The 21,468-nt window shown below is 51.1% G+C and overlaps 2 protein-coding genes across 2 annotated transcripts; both read left to right on the forward strand.

Annotated features, from left to right (window-relative positions):
- Window positions 1-6,990: 6,990 nt before the first annotated feature.
- LOC129150544 (RNA exonuclease 1 homolog) lies at window positions 6,991-14,343 on the forward strand. Its single transcript, XM_054722325.1, has 3 exons — window positions 6,991-7,021; window positions 11,775-11,902; window positions 12,685-14,343. The coding sequence occupies exons 1-3, from the start codon at window positions 6,991-6,993 to the stop codon at window positions 14,341-14,343; spliced, it is 1,818 nt and encodes a 605-aa protein (XP_054578300.1).
- Window positions 14,344-15,170: 827 nt separating this feature from the next.
- On the forward strand, window positions 15,171-19,135 carry LOC129150545 (RNA exonuclease 1 homolog). Its single transcript, XM_054722326.1, has 2 exons — window positions 15,171-15,182; window positions 17,405-19,135. Exons 1-2 carry the CDS (start codon window positions 15,171-15,173, stop codon window positions 19,133-19,135), a joined length of 1,743 nt encoding a protein of 580 aa, XP_054578301.1.
- The last annotated feature ends 2,333 nt before the right edge of the window (window positions 19,136-21,468 follow it).

Genomic DNA, 21,468 nt, shown 5'->3' on the forward strand with positions numbered 1-21,468 from the left:
AGGACATGACTATGGGTTTGGGGTTTCTGAGAGATCACACATGTCTCCTGCCCACATGTCTTACAATAAAGGAATGGTGCAATAAACTAGAGTACATCTGTCGTTCTATTTGTCATCACCGGTTGCAGGCTCCATCCCCAATGTGGGGCATGCAGGGGGCATCTGATCAATGATTCTCTCATCATTTATGTCTCTCTTTCTCTCTCTCCTTCCCTCTCCCTTTCTCTCTGAGATATAATTTTAAAATATATATATTTAGAAATCATAACGATAATAAAAAATAAATAAAATGAACAGCCCTGTCCGGTTTTCTCAGTGGTCGGAGCATCAGCGCTTGGATCAAAGGGTCGAGGGTTGTATTTCTGCTCAAGGGCACATACCTCAGTCGTGGGTTTGAGGTATGTGTGGGGGAGGCAACCAATCAATGTCTCTCAGGCAAGGGTGTGGGGGAGGCAACCAATCAATGTCTCTCTCTCTCTTACTTCCCCTCTCTCTCTCCCCGCCCTCCCTTCCAACTCTCTCTAAAAATCAAAGGAAAAATATCCTCTGCTGAGGATTATTAGCAAATGGAAAGGAAAAAATTAAATAAAATTACCAAATGGGCCAGCAATGCCCCCTCTGGGTATTTACACACAAAAAGGGAAAGCAGGGGCCTGAAGGGATGGTGGGCCCCTGTGTTCACACCGTCTCAGAGTGGAAGCAGCCCTGAGGGAGGTGCATTGAGAGATGGAAGGATGAGAAACAAAGGGATTACAGACGGGGACCAGGGAACAGTGTTCAGCTTTCTAAAAGGAAGGACATCCTGACACATGCCCCCACAGGGACGATGACCCTTGAGGTATGATGCCTCCTGAAATCAGCCAGGCCCAAAAGGATATGTTCTGTGGAATTCCATTTTCATGAGGTGGTCACATGCACAGAGACAGAAAGTGGAATGTAGCAGCCAGGGACTGAGGGGGAAGGAGGGACAGTTAGGGTGTTTCATGGGTACAGAGGTTCCCTTTAGCCAAATGAAAAAAGTGGGGGGGAGACTTACGGAGGGATGAACACGTGTTCCAACCCCCCCATCCCCCCAATAGAAGAGAACCGGAGGACAAGGAGCCATTGCGTCTGACCACTCTGTCCCCTGGTCAGGCGACATAGAGGACCTCTCTCTCACCTAGGAAGGCAAGGAGACGCAGTCCGACACTACTCAGGTCCTGGCAGATGAGTTCAGGGATCCACGTTCAATCAGAGTTGTGTTCATGCTGGATGTGGGAAGGGAACAGGATGGTGGGATTAACCAGAGCAGGGAGTGTGAGATGTGGGTGAGCCCTCCCACAAGGTCACAGTGACTGGTCCCTGTCTTGCTCCCGACTTGCGTTGTGTGGTCTTCACCTCTGTGAGCCTTGCCTTCCCCCACCTTGGCCCAGAGACAGGAGTGGTTGTGGGGTGAAAGTGAGGCACTCCGTGACCTAGCACAGGGAGGGCTGAGCAGAAGATGGGGCTCACCCTCTTGACTGGGGGCTCCCTCCTGTGGATGGGGTCGCCAGGGACCTGGGGGATTCTAGAAGCCAGTTCAGAGAATATCAGATTAAGTAGGGTGGGTTCAGGATAGAGTTCTGTAAGCAGAAGAAAGGACATGAGATCAAGTAGAATTCATTGGGTTAGCGCGTCAATCTGCTGGGAGGCGGGGCTTTCTGCCTATATAAGGGCGGAGGGCTCCCACCCTAAGCCATTAGACACCAGAGCCCAGCAGAGCAGGACCATGTCTTCGCCCGGAAGAAGTGGGACAGCGCGAGCTCCAGGCCTGCTGAGGGCCACGGCACCCAGCTGGTTTCCTCCCGGACACCTGCAAGCTCTGGAGGCCGGGCTGGGTGCCTCCTGCCCAGCCCCAACCCTGGTGCCCCTGCCTCCCTGCCACCAGCCTACTGGCCCTGGCGGCCTGCCCTCGGTGCCCCCAACAGACAGCTGGGCCCCCAAATTTCTCATCATCCAGCCAGAGTCCGTGAGGAGAGGCCTGCTCCCCCGTACCAGGCTGCCCACCGCCCAGGAGCTGTGTGACCTGGTGGGGCAGGCAGAGCAGGCCTCCAGGGAGTCAGCCAGCCTGCTCCAGGCTGCCAGCAGCCGGCTCTGAAGCACTCCTCCATCCACATCTCAGCTGCTGGCGGGGACAAGAGGAGGGGGGCCCTGGTCCCCAAGAACTGCCTGGCTGCAGGTGCCAAGAGGCCCCTCCTGTCCAGCAACAGCAGTAGCAGCCCGCCTGCCAAGACCCAGAGGCTGGGCAGCCAGCTCCCAAAGGCACAGATGACATCAGGCCAGCAGCCTGGAGGACCTACAGGGCTTCGTGCAGACCTTTGCCAAAGAGCTTCCCCGAGGCGCTCATTCTGACATCACCCTGAGATGTCCTACACAACCTCAGGCCTGGAGCTGACTAGTGTCACTGTGGTTGACAGCGCAGTACAGGTGGTGTACAACATACAGCGCCCGCATGCCCCTGATCATCTGGAAGATTGGACAAGTCTCTGAGACCCACCGCTGACCGCCACCCAGCATTTGAAGGACATGAGTATGAATTTGGAAACTGCTGTGTGATCACACATATCTCTTGCCCCCAAATTTTAACAATAAAGGAATGGTTCAATAAACTAGAGTACATCAGTAGTTTTATTTTTCATCACGTTTATTTCCTTCTTGGCTACTGTGCCATGCCAGCAAGGCCAAGGGTGAACCTGCGGAGGGGCAGTGAAGGATTGAAGAAAAGACAAAGAGAATATGCTGGGGCTAGGTGGATCTTCCATGCCTGGATGAGGACACAAAAGACCCAGCCTGCAAGCCTATGCTTTATTTTATAGTCTGATTAAAACAAGGGTAGATTAACATTTATACAAATGTTCTAGTTTTGGCATCACTTGCTGCACCTCCCTCAGCCCATTAGCTACTTAGGAAGGAATTAGGGAGGGCTACCAGGTCAGGCTTCATTTTGTTAGGAAGCTCTGCCCTCCAGGCCATGCCTATTTGGTGGCCTTGCTACAGGTCAGCCAGAGGCTTCCCCATAGACTCTTTCCATACCTCTCCCCTTTTTATTTTTTTGTTTTTAAGCTAATACAATTAAAATAAGCTTGAACATATCTCTTGCTATTAAACAATAACAAAGCAATGCTCAAGCAACAGCAATAAAAGAGACATCAAACTACAGACATGTTAACATTTTTAGCAACTAAATGAAATTTCTTTGGCTGCTGGCGTATATATATTCAGAGTCCGTGGACTTGGCTGTGTAAGACTTTGCAGAAGACTGGTAGCTAAGCAGTGCGAGCATAGCTGGAACCATGGTTGAGGGAGTAGCTTCCAGGTCTTCCTTTTCTTCCATCTTCTTGGGCCTCAGTTTTTAGCTTCTTCAGCTGTCCCCGTTTGGCCCCTTGCTTAGCCTTCAATTTCTTCTTCTTCCCCATTGCTGTCATCGGGGCAACTTGGTCTTTTGAACAAAGGGACACAGAGCTTCTGTGGGTCCATTGTGGTGACACACAAAACACTCTTGCACCCAAAATGGCTGTGCTGCGCTGTTCCTTCTGGAAAGATACTAGCACAACTACTGCCCCACATCATTACTAGATCTGGCCCAAACCTTTGTTCAATTTGTGCATCCTTCCACTAGGGCGGTCGGCAAACTCATTAGTCAACAGAGACAAATATCTACAGTACAACGATTGAAATTATTTTTGAGAGCCAAATTTTTTAAACTTAAACTTCTTCTAACGCCACTTCTTCAAAATAGACTCACCCAGGCCGTGGTATTTTGTGGAAGAGCCACACTCAAGGAGCCAAAGAGCTAGCTGCAAGGGGCTCGTGAGCCGCAGTTTGGCGACCACTACATTAGACTACCCCAGTGGAGGCTATTGTATTGGAGGCCCGGTGCCTTTCGGCAACTGTACGACACTCTGCATCAAAATTCAAAAAATTTAAGTATAAAGATCATGACTGAGGTTCTTTTGACGTGACACATAACATCTGTCTCCCCCTTTTTTTGTTTTAGTAATTGCATTTTAAGACTATGATTGGCTCTTTCCTCTTTAGCTTGACCTTGAGGTTTGTTAGGGATACCAGTTTTATGACAAATTTGATATTGCTCACAAAAGTGCTAAAAGCACAACTAGCATATGTGGGTACATTATCTGTTTTTAGCCCTAAGGGAGTTCGTAGTACTGCAAAGGCAGCTAAATAATGACTAGTTACATGCTTGGAACTCTCTCCCTTTTGGGGAGTCTCAAAGATAAAGCGGGAGCAGGTATCTACATTAACATGTACCCATCTATGGTTACCAAACTCCAAGTCGGGGGTGACATTTATTTGCCAGATTTGATTAGGTTTAAGACCCCTAGGATTAACTCCTAATGATTGTACAGAGCATTGAATTACACACGGAGAGCACTGCTTAACAATTTGAGGAGCCAGACCCCAAGAAATACCGAATGGTTTGTGCAAGGCAGCAGCATTTTGATGATGCAATGCATGGGCAAGAGAAAATGGCATAGGCTCTTATATTACAGCAGGAGGTGATCAATAGTGTCATTGCCTATAACTAACAGACCAGGGAGACCTGAATGAGATTGGATATGACCAATAAAGCAGGGAAATTGTTGTTCTCTAATAACCTTTTCAAGGCTGAAAATAAATGAGAAAGGTCCACTGAATTAGTGTGCCCTATAGTAGCTGTTTCAATAATGTTGGCCTTACTTACCACATAAGCACTATCTATATATACTTTGAAGATCTCCATAGCAAAGTCTGTCAAGGCATAAATAAGAGCTTGTATTTCTACCCGTTTTGCTGAAATATAATAGGTTTAAAGGACCTTTGCTCCCCTGCTGCAATGGTACCCAGCCTTTCCAGAACTGGATCCATCTGTCAAAATGGTTAATGCCTCAGGTATAGGGTGTGACTTTGCTATCATTGGGAAGGTAAAGGTAGTAACTGAAAGAAAATGTAGACGTTATTTGTAGGATAATGGTTATCAACCTGTCTGCAGTAATTAGCAAGTGCAACTTGTCAACTTGTTCATCCTTGCCAGAGCCAGTCGTGCTGTGTAGCTGTAAATGGCACTACAATGAGGTCAGGTCTCAGCCAACTAACTGGCCTGTTCGAAGGTGGGCTCAAGCTATTAGCTGGGAAACCAAATCATGAAAGGGAGTTAATACCTTAGTTGGAGAATGGGCCCAATATCGTCATACAACACCTCCAGGAGCTTGCCAAATGACCCCAGTGGGTGTGTGTGTCCGTAGGGAAAAGTAAAACCTGTAAGGGAAGGGAGTCATTCAGTAAGTGGTGCTGAACTTAAGGCAGCCTCAACTTTACGAAGGCTGTCTTGGCTTCCTCTGTCTAGCAGCGCGGGGATGACGGAGATGAATCTCCCCTAAGTATATGAAACAAAGGGCTTAAGCCAGCAGTGGTTAATTTTAAAGCAGGTCAAACCCAGTTAATATCTCCTAATAATTTCTGAAAGTCATCTAATGTAAATAACGTGTCTGTCTCAATTTGAATTTTCTGAGATTTTATTGTTTTCCCTCAATAATGCTACCAAGATAAGAAAAAGGAAATGTCCTTTGAACCTTTTCAGATACTATGCATACTTTAGCAGGGAATCCCACAAATATATATATTATGTGTGTGTATGGATATATATATATATATATATATATATATATATATATATTTATATTTATATATATATAGTATTTGGAAGTGTTTCATTGTTATGAACTAAGAGAATGTCATCCATATAATGAATAATATAAGCCTCGGGATATTTTTTCTTTACAGGATGTATGGCTACGGCCAGAAAATCCTGACATAATGTAGGACTATTGGTCATGCCTTGGGGCAATACTTTCCATTGATACCTCTTTATGGGTTTGTTAATATTAATTACACAAACACTAAATGCAAATCTCTTGCAATCCTCAGGATGAAGAGGAACAGTTAAAAGAGCGGTCCTTAAGATCTAATACCAATATTGATATTGCAATGGGATACCTATAGGGGATGGTAACCCCGACTGAAGGGGTCCCATAATCTCCATGGTTTCACTAATTGCCCTTAGGGCTTGCAATAGTCTCCATTTGCCAGATTTTTTCATTACCAATATGGGTGTGTTGCATTGACTGTGAGTGGGTTCAGTATGCCCTGTGTAAAGCTGTTCTCAAACCAACTCTTGTGCAGCTTTTAACTTCTCTCCTAATAGGGGCCATTGATCAATCCAGACAGGGGTATCTGCAAGCCAGGTAATTGTGGCTGCTTTTACTGGGTCAGAGAGACGATCGAGGCCCCTGTTGAAAATTCTAGTAACCTAATCCGTGCCTCCCCTTTCTAGTGGACACTGGGATACATGACCGTCTCCCTTGGATGATTTTCTCCTAGTGCCTTTAGGGGGTGAAATCCTTGAGTAAGCATTTGAGAAGTCACAATGGAACTGGGACTTGTTATTAAAACCCCATCTGCTCTAGCATCACCCGACCCCATAGGTTAACAGGTAACTGTTGCAATACATAAGGTTGAAAACAACCTGTATTTCCATCTGGATCTTCCCATCAAAGGAGCTGAGCACTCTGCAAGGGTTGAGTAACAGGCCCCACTCCTGGCAATTCAGAAGCCACGGCATTAAAGCCAGGGCTGAGGCCAATGTCTGTAAATGATGATTGACACATCAGACCCCGTATCTATAATTTAAAAGGCTTCCCATTAATACTAATTCTAACTCAGGCCAGCCCTGCTTAACTATTCTTGCCCAGTATATGGCATTGCTGGACCCAAAGCGCACTGCACCAGGGGGCTGACCAGTTAAAGATTGCCCTTCTGGATAGTAAGACCGAAGGAGAATTTATGCTATTTTTGTTTCACAAAAGACCTGAATTATAGTATTAACGAGAGGCCTAGTGCACGAAATTCATGCACAGGGTGGGCGGTGTCCCTCAGCCCAGCCTGCACCCTCTCTAATCTGGGACCCCTCAAGGGATGTCCGACTACCTGTTTAGGCACGATCCCGGTAGGGGGATCAAACCTAAACAGACAGTCGCACATCCCTCTCACGCCAGCATGCCTTCCTGATTGCCCCTAACTGCTTCTGCCTGCCAGTCTGATCACTCCCCTAACCACTCCCCTGCTAGCCTGATTGATTCCTAACTGCTCCCCTGCCATCCTGATTGCCCCTAACTGTCCTCCCCTGCAGGCCTGATCACCCCTAATTGCCCTCCCCTGCAGGCCTGGTCTCCCCTAACTGCCCTCCTCTGCAGGCAGGGTCGCCCCCAACTTCCCTCCTCTGCTGGCCTGGTCACCCATAACTGCCCTCCCCTGCAGGCCTGATCGCCCCCAACTGCCCTCCCTTGCAGGCCTGGTCCCTCCGAACTGTCCTCCTCTGCTGGCCATCTTGTAGCAGACAATTTGTGTCCACATGGGGGCAGCCATCTTTGACCACAGGGGTGCAGACATCTTGTGTGTTGGAGTGATGGTCAATTTGCATAATATTCTTTTATTAGATATGATAGAGGCCTGGTGCACAGGTGGTGGGGAAGCACGTTTTCCCTGAAGGGTGTTCTGGATCAGGGTGGGGGTTCCCTTGGGGCATGGGGCGGCCTGGGCAAGGAGCCTGTGGTGGTTTGCAGGCCAGCCACACACCCCGGCGAAACAAGCAGAGGGCCTGGGACCTGGAATTTATTTATCTTCTTAATTGAAACTTTGTAGCCTTGAGCAGAGGCCAGGTCAGGCAGGGCAGGCGGGAAGCTTGGCTTCCTCCATCTCTGGGGGCAATCCAAGCTTCCTGCTTGCTCCTGCTTGCTCGGTGGCTGCTGCCATATTTGTTGGGTTAATTTGCATACTTGCTCCTGATTGGCTGGTGGTCTTGGCTTGTGGGTGTAGCAGAGGTACAATCAAGTTGCATGTTTCTCTTTTATTAGATAGCAATGTTTGTGCTAATACTTTAATTTCTCCAGTATAGTCCTGATCTATCATCCCAGGGAGAATTTGAAATCCTTTCAATGTTAAATTGCTTCTCCCTAAAATTAATCCCATCATGCCCTTGGGAAGAAGAGCATGCACACTCCCAACTGGGCAGAAGCAATGGACTGAGGCCCCATCTCTGGGGTTAGTACATATCCAGAGGTGGGACTGAGGTCCAATCCTGCAGGAAACAGGTTGGCACAGTTCAGGTTTCCAACAGTTGGCTTTGGGATTGAGGAGGCTGGAAAGACTGCATTGGGGTCAAAGGTAAGGTCCCTACTGTTTGGTGGAGCCGGGGCTGGCCTTGATTGAAGTCTCCCTGCCTAGGGGGCATTAAGTCATCTTCAAGATCAGTCTCAGAGCAGAATTCATTTACCCAATGCTTTCCTCTCCTGCATCTTGGACATAGCCCAGGCTGCTTGTTTCCTCTCCCTTAGCCTTTTGACTTCCATTTCTATCATTGCAGTCTTGAGAAAAATGCCCTAGCTTACCACAGTTAACGCATCCCCTTTCTTTTTCTGCTGACCAGTGAACATTTCTTTTAATGCAGCAGCTAATACTGCTCCTTGAATGTAGGCTGGTCCAATGTCAGCACAAACACGGATGAAATCAGGTTCAGTACCATTCTTCCTGTAGGTAAAGCCTCCTGACACACTCCATTTGTATTTTCAACAGCCAATTGTTTCATGAGTATCATTCCAGCCTCAGGGTCAGCCACAACCCTGCCTACTGCTTGGAACAAGCAGCCACACATCCTGATATGGCTCCTCTGGGCCTTGCCTAATTTTACTTACGTCTAGAAGTGTTACCCCTTTTGGTGGCAGCTGCTCCAGGCTTTGGTGGCACAGATATTTATCTGCTGAGAAGCTTGCATGAGGTTTACCAACTGAGCCTGCAAAGCCCAAGAGGTCTGGTGCCCATGAGCAAATTAATTGTAACGGCTTCCCCAGGAGCTGGGTGGCTGTTAGCCTGCTCCCCACTAAGCTCTGCCCAATTGCATTTCCATGATGACTAATCTCCAGGTGAGAGACCAGCCTTTGAGACAGTGTTCCAATCACTAGGCGCCGTAGCCTCCTCAGATATTGTATCTAGTAACCCCCGCACACAAGGGGAAGTTGGTCCACACATAGAACAAGAAGTCTTCAACTCCTTCAAAGATTTAAAAGGTATAGACTGACGGCCACGGAGCGTCTGACCTGCATTCTGAGGGTCAGGCTGATCAGGGTATAGACTAAATCCTGAAGTGTCTTCCCCAGCCTGCCTGGCCTCCTGCAGAGTCCGCTGGAGTAAAGACAAAGGCACTATATTTGTTTCTGCTTGTTTGGGGGTAAAAGGAGAGGCTTATGAGCAACAGTAAACTCCCCAAATGCTTGCACCTGACCCCCGCCTTCCCATTCCCGCAGGCGCTGTTCCCTTGCTGCCTCCTCCTCGGATTCTCATTCACTTTGGGGAGGAAGAACATTGTGCTGAGGGCTCTCCCCACAGGAGCTGTACCCCCAGGGACTGGAAGAAGCAGCGGAGGCATCCATGGTAGCCTTCCATTCTTCCTTCCCCTGCCACATTCACCCATTCCTTTTCCGGAGTTGGTCCCTGGTAGTCAGGGACCACGGACTGAAAGTAGAGGCAGGAATTCCCTCTGGACCTTCAGCTATGTAATGCTCTCTAAGTTGCTTTCCTACCTTCTACCATGTCTCTACATTTACCCTTCCTTCTTCTGGGAACCAGGGGCAAGTTTGATTTACAGAATCCAACAAATCAAGGAGCTGATGATGTCTAACAGAACAGCCCCGTGCTTGGAGCATAGCTTTAAGCATACATACGTATAAGTTCTTTTCCTGCCATCCTGAATTTCCCATTTTTTACACCTAGCTATTACTAAACTGCATAAACTGCGCTCCTTACCTTATTTTTAGCTTTCTGCATGTGCTTCACTGGAGCATGCTTTCATCTTGCAATTGTAGTTCCCCCGTACTCAGGCCCCACATAAAGCCACATGTGCCAGGCCAGGACTGCCAAGGGTGAACCTGAGGAGGGGCGGTGGGTGAAGGATTGAAGAAAAGACACACCAGAGAATACAGCTAGGCACCCATGGATCTCCGTGCCTGGATGAGCACACCAAAGGTGCAGCCTGCAAGCCGATGCTTTGTTTTATAGTCTGATTAAAACAAGGGTAGATTAGCAGGTATACAATGTTGTGGAGGGAACTCGAGTGAACAACCACTGGAGTCCAGACCAAATTAAAATTTAGAAAGCCTTTATTACCTGGCCGGCTGACTGCTCTCCCATTCTCCATGCAGGGAGACTGGAGAGCAGCAGTGACCCTTTGTGTAGGACTGCTTTGAAACCCATTTACCACATCCCTCTTTTGCAGAACAAGCAACCCAAGACAAAACAGTTTTTCCCAAGCAACGTCAGAGTCATGCCACTGAAGACCACGTTATTCAAAGGGTCATCCTCTTCGTCAGAAAGCTGACAATGATCTATGAAAGAAGGCCTACGTGCTAGGAAGGGGCCATGTGACCCTATCTCAAGGCCTGGCCTAGTGTCAGCACAGACAACTCTATCTGGGGCATAGTCCACGGCCTCAGTAGTGCTCAAAAATTCCCACTCTCCAACATACAAATGCTCTTGTTTTGGTAACACTTGCCGCACCTCCCACAGCCCATTAGCTGCTTAGGAAGGAATTAGGGAGGGCTACAAGGTCAGGCTTAATTATGCCAGGAGAGCTCTGCCCTCCAGACTGGGACTTGTTAGTGGCCTTGCCACAGGTCAGGACAAGGCTTCACCATAGAGACCTCCCTACAGGCCGCCATGGCTCTGGGATGAGCATCGACCTAGGAAGCAGGAGGTCACGGTTTGATTCCGGGTTCGGGAACCTGCCAAGGTTGCAGGCTCCATCCACACATGGGACATGCAAGAGGCAGCCAATCAATGATTCCCTCATCATTGATCTTTCTCTCTCTCTCTCTCTCTCTCTCTCTCTCTTCCTTTCTCCATCACTCCCTTTCTCTCTGAGATATAATTTTAAAATATATATATTTAGAAATCATAACGATAATAACAAATAAATAAAATGAACAGCCCTGTCCGGTTTCTCAGTGGTCAGAGCATCAGCCCTTGGATCAAAGGGTCGAGGGTTCCATTTCCACTCAAGGGCACACACCTCAGTGGTGGATTTGATCCCCAGCTCCCAGGCAAGGATGTGGGAGAGGCAACCAATCAATGTCTCTCTCTCTCTCTTACTTCCCCTCTCTCTCTCCCCTTCCCTCCCTTCCAACTCTCTCTAAAAATCAATGGAAAAAATATCCTCTGCTGAGGATTATTAGCAAATGTAAAAGTAAAAATTAAATAAAATTACCAAATGGGCCAGCAATGCCCCCTCTGGGTATTTACACACAAAGGGAAAGCAGGGGCCTGAAGGGATTGTGGGCCCCTGTGTTCACACCGTCTCAGAGTGGAAGCAGCCCTGAGGGAGGTGCATTGAGAGATGGAAGGATTAGAAACAAAGGGATTACAGACGGGGACCAGGGAACAGTGTTCAGCTTTCTAAAAGGAAGGACATCCTGACACATGCTCCCACATGGACGATGACCCTTGAGGTATGATGCCTCCGGAAATCAGCCAGGCCCACAAGGGCATGTTCTGTGGAATTCTCCTTTCATGAGGTGGTCAAATGCACATGTAGCAGCCAGGGTCTAGGGGGGAAGGAGGGAGAGTTAGGGTGTTTCACGGGTACAGAGGTTCCCTTTAGCCAGATGAAACATGGGGGGCGAGCCTTATGGAGGGATGAACACCTGTTCCAGCCCCCAGAGAAGAGAAGGCGGGGGATAAGGAGCCATTGCGTCTGACCACTCTGTCCCGTGGGAAGGTAACAGAGAGGACCTCTCATCTCACCAGGCAAGGCAAGGAGATGCAGTCCAACACGCCTCCAGTCCTGGCAGAGGAGTGCAGGGACCCACCTTCAATCAGATTATGATCCACGCTGGCAGGGTTGGAGGGGGGGGGGGTCGAGGAGAGCAGGGAGAGTGAGATGCGGGTGAGCCCTCCCACAAGGTCACAGTGCCTGGTCCCTGTCGTGCTCCTGACTTGCCCTGTGTGGTCTTGACCTCTGTGAGCCTTGCCTAGCCCCCCACCCCCCGTGGTCCAGAGACGGGAGTGGTTGTGGGGTGAGTGAGGGGCCCTCAGTGGCCTGGCACAGGGAGGGCTGAGCAGAGGATGGGGCCCACCCTCTGGACTGGGAGCTCCCTCCTGTGCATGGGGTCCCCAAGGAGCTCTGAGATTCTAGAAGCCAGTCCAGAGAAGATCAGATTAAGTAGGGTGGGTTCAGGATAGAGATCTGTAAGCAGACGAAAGGACATGAGATCAAGTAGAATTCATTGGGTTAGCGCGTCAATCTGCTGGGAGGCGGGGCTTTCTGCCTATATAAGGGGAGAGGGTTCCGAGCCTAAGCCATTAGACACCAGAGCCCAGCAGAGCAGGACCATGTCTTCGCCCGGAAGAAGTGGGACAGCGCGAGCTCCAGGCCTGCTGAGGGCCACGGCACCCAGCTGGTTTCCTCCCGGACACCTGCAAGCTCTGGAGGCCGGGCTGGGTGCCTCCTGCCCAGCCCCAACCCTGGTGCCCCTGCCTCCCTGCCACCAGCCTACTGGCCCTGGCGGCCGGCCTTCGGGGCCCCCAACAGACAGCTGGGCCCCCAAGTTTCTCATCATCCAGCCAGAGTCCGTGAGGAGAGGCCTGGCCCCCCGCACCAGGCTGCCCACCGCCCAGGAGCTGTGTGACCTCCAGGCCTCCAGGGACTCAGCCAGCCTGCCCCAGGCTGCCCAGCAGCCGGCCCCGAAGCACTCCTCCATCCACATCTCAGCTGCAGACGGCGACAGGAGGAGGATGGCCCTGGTCCCCAAGCCCCGCCTGGCTGCAGGTGCCAAGAGGCCCCTCCCGGACAGCAGCAGCAGCAGCCCGCCCCCCAAGGCCCAGGGGCTGGGCAGCCAGCTCCCAGAGACACGCGCCCCCTCGGGCCAGGCGTCCATGGCCTCCAGCACCGGGCCCCCCAAGCGCCTGGCCCGCGGCCCCCCTGTGCAGAGTTCTCTGAAGCCTGTTCCACCAGAAGAGGGTGGGGACAAGGTCCCCTCTGTCACCCGTCAACGCTACCTCGGCCTGTTCCTGGACCAGTGTCTCAAGTTCTGCCCCTCCACCCAGGAAGCCATCGAGGAGGCGCTCAAGGAGGAGAAGGCGGCCTACCGCCAGAGCCCCAGCAAGAGGAAGTACCGCAAGCTGGCCGCCAGCACCTTCCACAAGCTGCGCGGCCTGGCCCCCGGCCCCGGGCCCGGGCCCTGCCAAACCGGGGGCCGCAGCGCTGTGTCCCGGGACGTGGATCTGGGGGGCAAGATGGACACCCAGACCTGCTTGTCCCTCCAGCGCCCGGACAGCCCCCGCGGGGAAGATCCCGGGAAAGGGGCCGCCCTGTACCAGCGCCTCAAGGAGCACCTGCTCACCCAGGCCCAGCTGAAGGAGCTGGGCTACCCCTTCCCGCACCCCGAGACGCCCGGGGGCGCCGTCCTCTTCACCAACCAGGAGAAGCCGCCCCAAGACCCCTCCCGCAGGCTCTGCTGCCGCTGTGGCACCCAGTACCTCGTGGCGCCCTCGGGCCGCTGTGTGCGCCAGGAAGCCTGTCACTACCACTGGGGGCGGCTGCGCCCCACTCCCGCGGCTGGGCGCTGGGAGGTCCAGTACACCTGCTGCTCGGCCGCCATCGGCTCCCCTGGCTGCCAGGTGGCCCAGCAGCACGTGCGGGACGGCCGCCAGGAGGACCTGCAGGGCTTCGTGCAGACCTCTGCCAAAGACCTGCCCCCGGGCGCTCACCCCGGCATCTACGCCCTGGACTGCGAGATGTCCTACACCACCGCCGGCCTGGAGCTGACCCGCGTCACCGTGGTGGACAGCGCCGGGAGCGTGGTGTTCGACACCTTCGTCAGGCCCCAGCGGGACATCGTCGACTACAACACCAGGTTCTCGGGAGTGACCGCGGCTCACCTGGCCCGCACCAGCGTCTCGCTGCGCGACGTGCAGGCCGTCTTGCTCACCCTCCTCCACGCCGACACCATCCTCATCGGACACAGCCTGCACAGCGACCTGCTGGCCTTGAAGCTCATCCACAGCACCGTGCTGGACACCTCCGTGCTCTTCCCGCACCGCCTGGGCCTCCCCTACAGGCGCTCCCTGCGCAGCCTGGCGGCCCACTACCTCGGACGCGTCATCCAGGACGGCGTGCATGGCCACAGCTCCAGCGAGGACGCCAGCGCCTGCCTGCACCTGGTCATCTGGAAGATTGGACGAGACGCCGAGACCCGGCGCTCACTACCGCCCAGTGCTTGAAGGACATGACTATGGGTTTGGGGTTTCTGAGAGATCACACCTGTCTCCTGCCCACATGTCTTACAATAAAGGAATGGTGCAATAAACTAGAGTACATCTGTCGTTCTATTTGTCATCACCGGTTGCAGGCTCCATCCCCAATGTGGGGCATGCAGGGGGCATCTGATCAATGATTCTCTCATCATTTATGTCTCTCTTTCTCTCTCTCCTTCCCTCTCCCTTCCTCTGTGAGATATAATTTTAAAAAATATATATTTAGAAATCATAACGATAATAAAAAATAAATACAATGAACAGCCCTGTCCGGTTTTCTCAGTGGCCGGAGCATCAGCCCTTGGATCAAAGGGTCGAGGGTTCCATTTCCGCTCAAGGGCACACACCTCAGTGGAGGGTTTGACCACCAGCTCCCAGGCAAGGGTGTGGGGGAGGCAACCAATCAATGTCTGTCTCTCTCTCTCTCTCTCCTCCCTCTCTCTCTCTCACTTTCCCTCTATATCTCCCCTTCCCTCCCTTTTAATTCCCTCTAAAATCAATGGAAAAAATATCCTCTGGTGAGGATTATTAGCAAATGAAAAGGAAAAAATTAAATAAAATCACAAATGGGCCAGCAATGCCCCCTCTGGGTATTTACACACAAAAAGGGAAAGCAGGGGCCTGAAGGGATGGTGGGCCCCTGTGTTCACACCGTCTCAGAGTGGAAGCAGCCCTGAGGGAGGTGCATTGAGAGGTGGAAGGATGAGAAACAAAGGGATTACAGACGGGGACCAGGGAACAGTGCTCAGCTTTATAAAAGGAAGGACATTCTGACACATGCTCCCACATGGACGATGACCCTTGAGGTATGATGCCTCCTGAAATCAGCCAGGCCCACAAGGACAGGTTCTGTGGAATTCCACTTTCATGAGGTGGTCAAATGCACAGAGAACCAAAGTGGAATGTAGCAGCCAGGGACTGGGGGGGAAGGAGGGAGAGTTAGGGTGTTTCATGGGTACGGAGGTTCCCTTTAGCCAGATGAGAAAAGAGGGGACGAGCCTTATGGATAAGGTGACCAGATTTTAACATTGGTAAAGCGGGACTCCATTGACCGGGGAAGGAGGGGGGGAAGTGGGGGGAGTAGGGTTCTTGATTAAAAATTTGGTCTCTATTGTAGTCGCTTTTGGTTTTTTTAATTAAAGGAAATTAAATTCTTAGATCATCATTGAATTTGCATCCTCTTTTCTTACTCATTATGTTAAAAATCTAAAAAAAAATAATTTAAAATTATATCATAAATTATATACATATTGCTTAAAAACAGAGTAAGTAGGTACATAATTACATGAAAATATTTTGTTAGTTTATAAATTAAATTAATTTGATTGTTATAAAGTAACTATATTTTAAAAATTATTTTAATTTTGCCGAAACCGGTTTGGCTCAGCAAATAGAGCGTCAGCCTTCGGACTGAAATGCCCCAGGTTCAATTCCGGTCAAGGGCATGTGCCTTGGTTGTGGCCACATCCCCAGTAGGGGTGTGCAAGAGGCAGCTGATCGATGTTTCTCTCTCATCAATGTTTCTAACTCTCCCTCTCCCTCTCCCTTCCTCTCTGTAAAAAAAAAAAAAATCAATAAAATATATATATTTTTTAATAATCCTCACCTGAGGACATTTAAAAAAACATAATAATAATAATAATAATACGAGTACTGTCTGCTAAATTCAAGAAAATTTATGTATTTATGAAATAAATAAATAAATTACTTACCTAAATTATCTGAATAGCTGATTTGTAATGACATCACTTGTTTAACTAGCTTACTAGCACGCAGCACGATGTGTATCGTCTGAGAGATGGTTACAAAATGTTTTCGTCGTTGCCAATCCCAAAAAATGCCATTGTTCATTAAGTCCAAACAATGGTGGTCAAATTCTAACAACTGATCAACAATGCGAACTTGGATAAGCAGTTCTCAACAATTATTTGTTATTATTAAAGTTTAACATTACAAAAATAATATAAAACTCATAGCCTGGCTAAATAGCCACATGGCCGCCAAAAACCGTATATTCCCTTCCCGTTCTCCCGCCGTTCCCTAGCTTGTCGTGCATTCTTTCCAAAAATCGGGACTTTTTCAAATCGCCAAGGGACGCGGGACAAATTGTTAAAAATCGGGACAGTCCTGCCAAAAGCGAGACGTCTGGTCACCTTACTTATGGAGGGATGAACACGTGTTCCAGCCCCCCAACAGAAGAGAAGGCGGGGGATAAGGAGCCATTTCGTCTAACCACCTGTCAGAGGACATAGAGGACCTCTCTCTCACTGAGCAAGGCAAAGAGACGCAATCCAACAGGCCTCGGGTCCTGGCAGATGAGTGCAGGGACCCACATTCAATCAGAGTTGTGCTCAAGCTGGCCTGGGTGGGCGGGAACAGGATGGTGGGGATTGACCAGAGCAGGGAGAGGGAGATGCGGGTGAGCCCTCCCACAAGGTCACAGTGACTGGTCCCTGTCGTGCACCTGACTTGCCCTGCGTGGTCTTGACCTCTGTGAGCCTTGGCTACCCCCCCCCCCCGACCCCGTGGCACAGAGACGGGAGTGGTTTTGGGGTGAGTGAGGGGCCCTCAGTGGCCTGGCACAGGGAGGACTGAGCAGAGGATGGGGCCCACCCTCTGGACTGGGAGCTCCCTCCTGTGCATGGGGTCCCCAAGGAGCTCTGGGATTCTAGAAGCCAGTCCAGAGAAGATCAGATTAAGTAGGGTGGGTTCAGGATAGAGTTCTGTAAGCAGAAGAAAGGACATGAGATCAAGTAGAATTCATTGGGTTAGCGAGTCAATCTGCTGGGAGGCGGGGCTTTCTGCCTATATAAGGGGAGAGGGTTCCGAGCCTAAGCCATTAGACACCAGAGCCCAGCAGAGCAGGACCATGTCTTCGCCCGGAAGAAGTGGGACAGCGCGAGCTCCAGGCCTGCTGAGGGCCACGGCACCCAGCTGGTTTCCTCCCGGACACCTGCAAGCTCTGGAGGCCGGGCTGGGTGCCTCCTGCCCAGCCCCAACCCTGGTGCCCCTGCCTCCCTGCCACCAGCCTACTGGCCCTGGCGGCCGGCCTTCGGGGCCCCCAACAGACAGCTGGGCCCCCAAGTTTCTCATCATCCAGCCAGAGTCCGTGAGGAGAGGCCTGGCCCCCCGCACCAGGCTGCCCACCGCCCAGGAGCTGTGTGACCTCCAGGCCTCCAGGGACTCAGCCAGCCTGCCCCAGGCTGCCGAGCAGCCGGCCCCGAAGCACTCCTCCATCCACATCTCAGCTGCAGACGGCGACAGGAGGAGGATGGCCCTGGTCCCCAAGCCCCGCCTGGCTGCAGGTGCCAAGAGGCCCCTCCCGGACAGCAGCAGCAGCAGCCCGCCCCCCAAGGCCCAGGGGCTGGGCAGCCAGCTCCCAGAGACACGCGCCCCCTCGGGCCAGGCGTCCATGGCCTCCAGCACCGGGCCCCCCAAGCGCCTGGCCCGCGGCCCCCCTGTGCAGAGTTCTCTGAAGCCTGTTCCACCAGAGGAGGGTGGGGACAAGGTCCCGGCTGTCACCCGTCAACGCTACCTCGGCCTGTTCCTGGACCAGTGTCTCAAGTTCTGCCCCTCCACCCAGGAAGCCATCGAGGAGGCGCTCAAGGAGGAGAAGGCGGCCTACCGCCAGAGCCCCAGCAAGAGGAAGTACCGCAAGCTGGCCGCCAGCACCTTCCACAAGCTGCGCGGCCTGGCCCCCGGCCCCGGGCCCGGGCCCTGCCAAACCGGGGGCCGCAGCGCTGTGTCCCGGGACGTGGATCTGGGGGGCAAGATGGACACCCAGACCTGCTTGTCCCTCCAGCGCCCGGACAGCCCCCGCGGGGAGGATCCCGGGAAAGGGGCCGCCCTGTACCAGCGCCTCAAGGAGCACCTGCTCACCCAGGCCCAGCTGAAGGAGCTGGGCTACCCCTTCCCGCACCCCGAGACGCCCGGGGGCGCCGTGCTCTTCACCAACCAGGAGAAGCCGCCCCAAGACCCCTCCCGCAGGCTCTGCTGCCGCTGTGGCACCCAGTACCTCGTGGCGCCCTCGGGCCGCTGTGTGCGCCAGGAAGCCTGTCACTACCACTGGGGGCGGCTGCGCCCCACTCCCGCGGCTGGGCGCTGGGAGGTCCAGTACACCTGCTGCTCGGCCGCCATCGGCTCCCCTGGCTGCCAGGTGGCCCAGCAGCACGTGCGGGACGGCCGCCAGGAGGACCTGCAGGGCTTCGTGCAGACCTCTGCCAAAGACCTGCCCCCGGGCGCTCACCCCGGCATCTACGCCCTGGACTGCGAGATGTCCTACACCACCGCCGGCCTGGAGCTGACCCGCGTCACCGTGGTGGACAGCGCCGGGAGCGTGGTGTTCGACACCTTCGTCAGGCCCCAGCGGGACATCGTCGACTACAACACCAGGTTCTCGGGAGTGACCGCGGCTCACCTGGCCCGCACCAGCGTCTCGCTGCGCGACGTGCAGGCCGTCTTGCTCACCCTCCTCCACGCCGACACCATCCTCATCGGACACAGCCTGCACAGCGACCTGCTGGCCTTGAAGCTCATCCACAGCACCGTGCTGGACACCTCCGTGCTCTTCCCGCACCGCCTGGGCCTCCCCTACAGGCGCTCCCTGCGCAGCCTGGCGGCCCACTACCTCGGACGCGTCATCCAGGACGGCGTGCATGGCCACAGCTCCCGCGAGGACGCCAGCGCCTGCCTGCACCTGGTCATCTGGAAGATTGGACAAGACGCCGAGACCCAGCGCTCACTACCGCCCAGTGCTTGAAGGACATGACTATGGGTTTGGAAACTGCTGTGTGATCACACCTGTCTCCTGTCCCAAATGCCTAACAATAAAGGTTCAATAAACTAGAGTACATCTGTAGTTCTATTTGTCATCACGTTTATTTCCTGCCCGACCGCCATGGTTCTGGGTTGAGTATTGACCTAGGAATCAAGATGTCACCATTTGATTCTGGGTCCGGGCACCTGCCCGGGGTGCATACTCCATCCCCAATGTTGGGCATGCAAAGGGCAGCTGATCAATGATTCTCTCTTATCATTGATAATTCTATGTCTTTCTTTCTCCCTGTCCCTTCCTCTCTGAAGTCTAATAAAATATATATTAAAATAATGTTTATTTCCTGATTTTTAACATAATTCAGATTTATTGTAGAAAATTTCGGAAATAAACAATTAGAAAGATGAAAAGGAAATTATTCAAAAACCTACCACAGAGAAATAACAGTGCGAACATTTGAAAAGCTTTCTCCTAGGAATAGTTACATATTTCTTATGCAAAATTGAGTATATTATTTCTCCTTAGATTTGGAGACTGTTTGTTTAAACTTCCTGTGTATATAACTATGTATTTACATATATAAAGAAAAAGATATCATTTATGACTTCTTGCTATGCACAGTCTTCATTGTCCATAGGTTCTTTTAAACTGACTTTAAGCAAAATGATGCATAAGAAAAGTAATCTTTACCATAGGCTAAGCGATATAAGCATGAGTTGTGTCTACAGTATATTTGTGGGCACAAAAATATCACAATACTTCTAAAACCTAAAGCACTTCTAATACTAAACATTGAAAGGAATATGAACTGTCTGGCTCAGTGGTTGAACATCCACCCATGAACCAAGAGGTCACAGTTTGATTCCCGGTCAGTGCACATGCCCAGATTCTGGGCTGGAACCCCAGGCGCAGGCGTGCAGGAGGCAGCTGATCCATGACTCTCTCTCATGGATGTTTTCATCTCTCTCTCTCTCCCCCGCCCCCCACTTCCTCTCTGCAATGAATAAAAATAATTGTTTAAACATGTGAACTTTACATACATTTCTTTAAAGATTAATAAAAACAAATAAGATAATTATTTTCCAACCCACTTAAACTAGTTCAGAAGTGGAGGATTAGGGAAGTAAGTAATTTGGTGAACGTCACACAACTCCTGAATGACCAGTCGGGGTTGAAAGCCAGGTGGTCTGCCTTCACGGCCCACACTCTGAAGCAAACTCTATTCTACATCCCATGTCACAAACATTCTTTGAAAACATGATTTGAAAAGCTGCTGCATAATACTGACTAACATAAATATGCCAAACTTGAGTTAATTTAACTCCTCCCCAGCATTGAGCAATTGGGTTGTTTGTAATTGCTCTTGCATTTGTTTTTGGTTTTTGTTACTCCATCCCCACCCCTAGCAGATATTTTTGCATTGCTTTTTTTTTCTTATGAGGAAATGGATAAAATGCTAATAACTCTACTCTTTCCCCCAAGTAAAGTTGCTTCCCTCAAATCCAATTAATCTTACAATGGAAATTAAAATATACATTACTTTTATTTATTTTTATTTTTTAAATAATTCTTTATTGCTGAAAGTATTACATATGTCCCCTTTATTTTCATTGCTGTTTAGAGAGTGGGAGGGAGAGGAAGGAAGGGAGGAGAGAGAAATATCAATGTGAGAGAGGCATTGGTTTCCTCCCAAATGTGCCTGACCAGGGATCGAACCTGCAACCCAGGTATGTGCCCTTGACCGGGAATTGAACTCACGACCCCTCCATGCACGGGCCAACGCTCTGACCACTGAGCACCACCGGCCAGGGCCTGCTCTTTTGTGTTTTTTTGTGTGCATACATCTTTGTCTTAAAATGACCAAATCTCTTATTATTTCATTAGGGTATATACCTAGATGGGAAGTTTTAGGATCAAAATGATACCTAGCTAAAGTTTAGTGGAGTCACTGCAAATGGCATTTATAACAAGTTTTTTTTTTAAGGGGTTTTACGTGACAGTGCAGGGATTACATCGGAAACCTTTGAACCTTCTGCTCAATTTTGTTGTGAACTTGAAATTGCTCTAAAACGTCAATTCTATTTAAAAGGGGCAGAGTGACACGGAAATGAGTTTACGGGGCTTTTTGGGCAGCCACCAGGAACAGCTCAAGCCCTGGCTCTGCCCCTGCCAGCTGGATGGCCTTGGGCGGGTCACTCAGTTTCTCTGACCTCAGTCGCCTCACCTGTGAAATGGGACGCACCGTAGTTAGGGGGACGGCATGAAGTGCTGTGTGTTAAGCCCTTGACATGCTGCCTCGTGCTCTGTACCCTACAGAT

The sequence above is a fragment of the Eptesicus fuscus genome, chromosome 10, assembly GCF_027574615.1.
Source record: "Eptesicus fuscus isolate TK198812 chromosome 10, DD_ASM_mEF_20220401, whole genome shotgun sequence".
NCBI classification, from domain to species: Eukaryota; Metazoa; Chordata; class Mammalia; order Chiroptera; family Vespertilionidae; genus Eptesicus; species Eptesicus fuscus.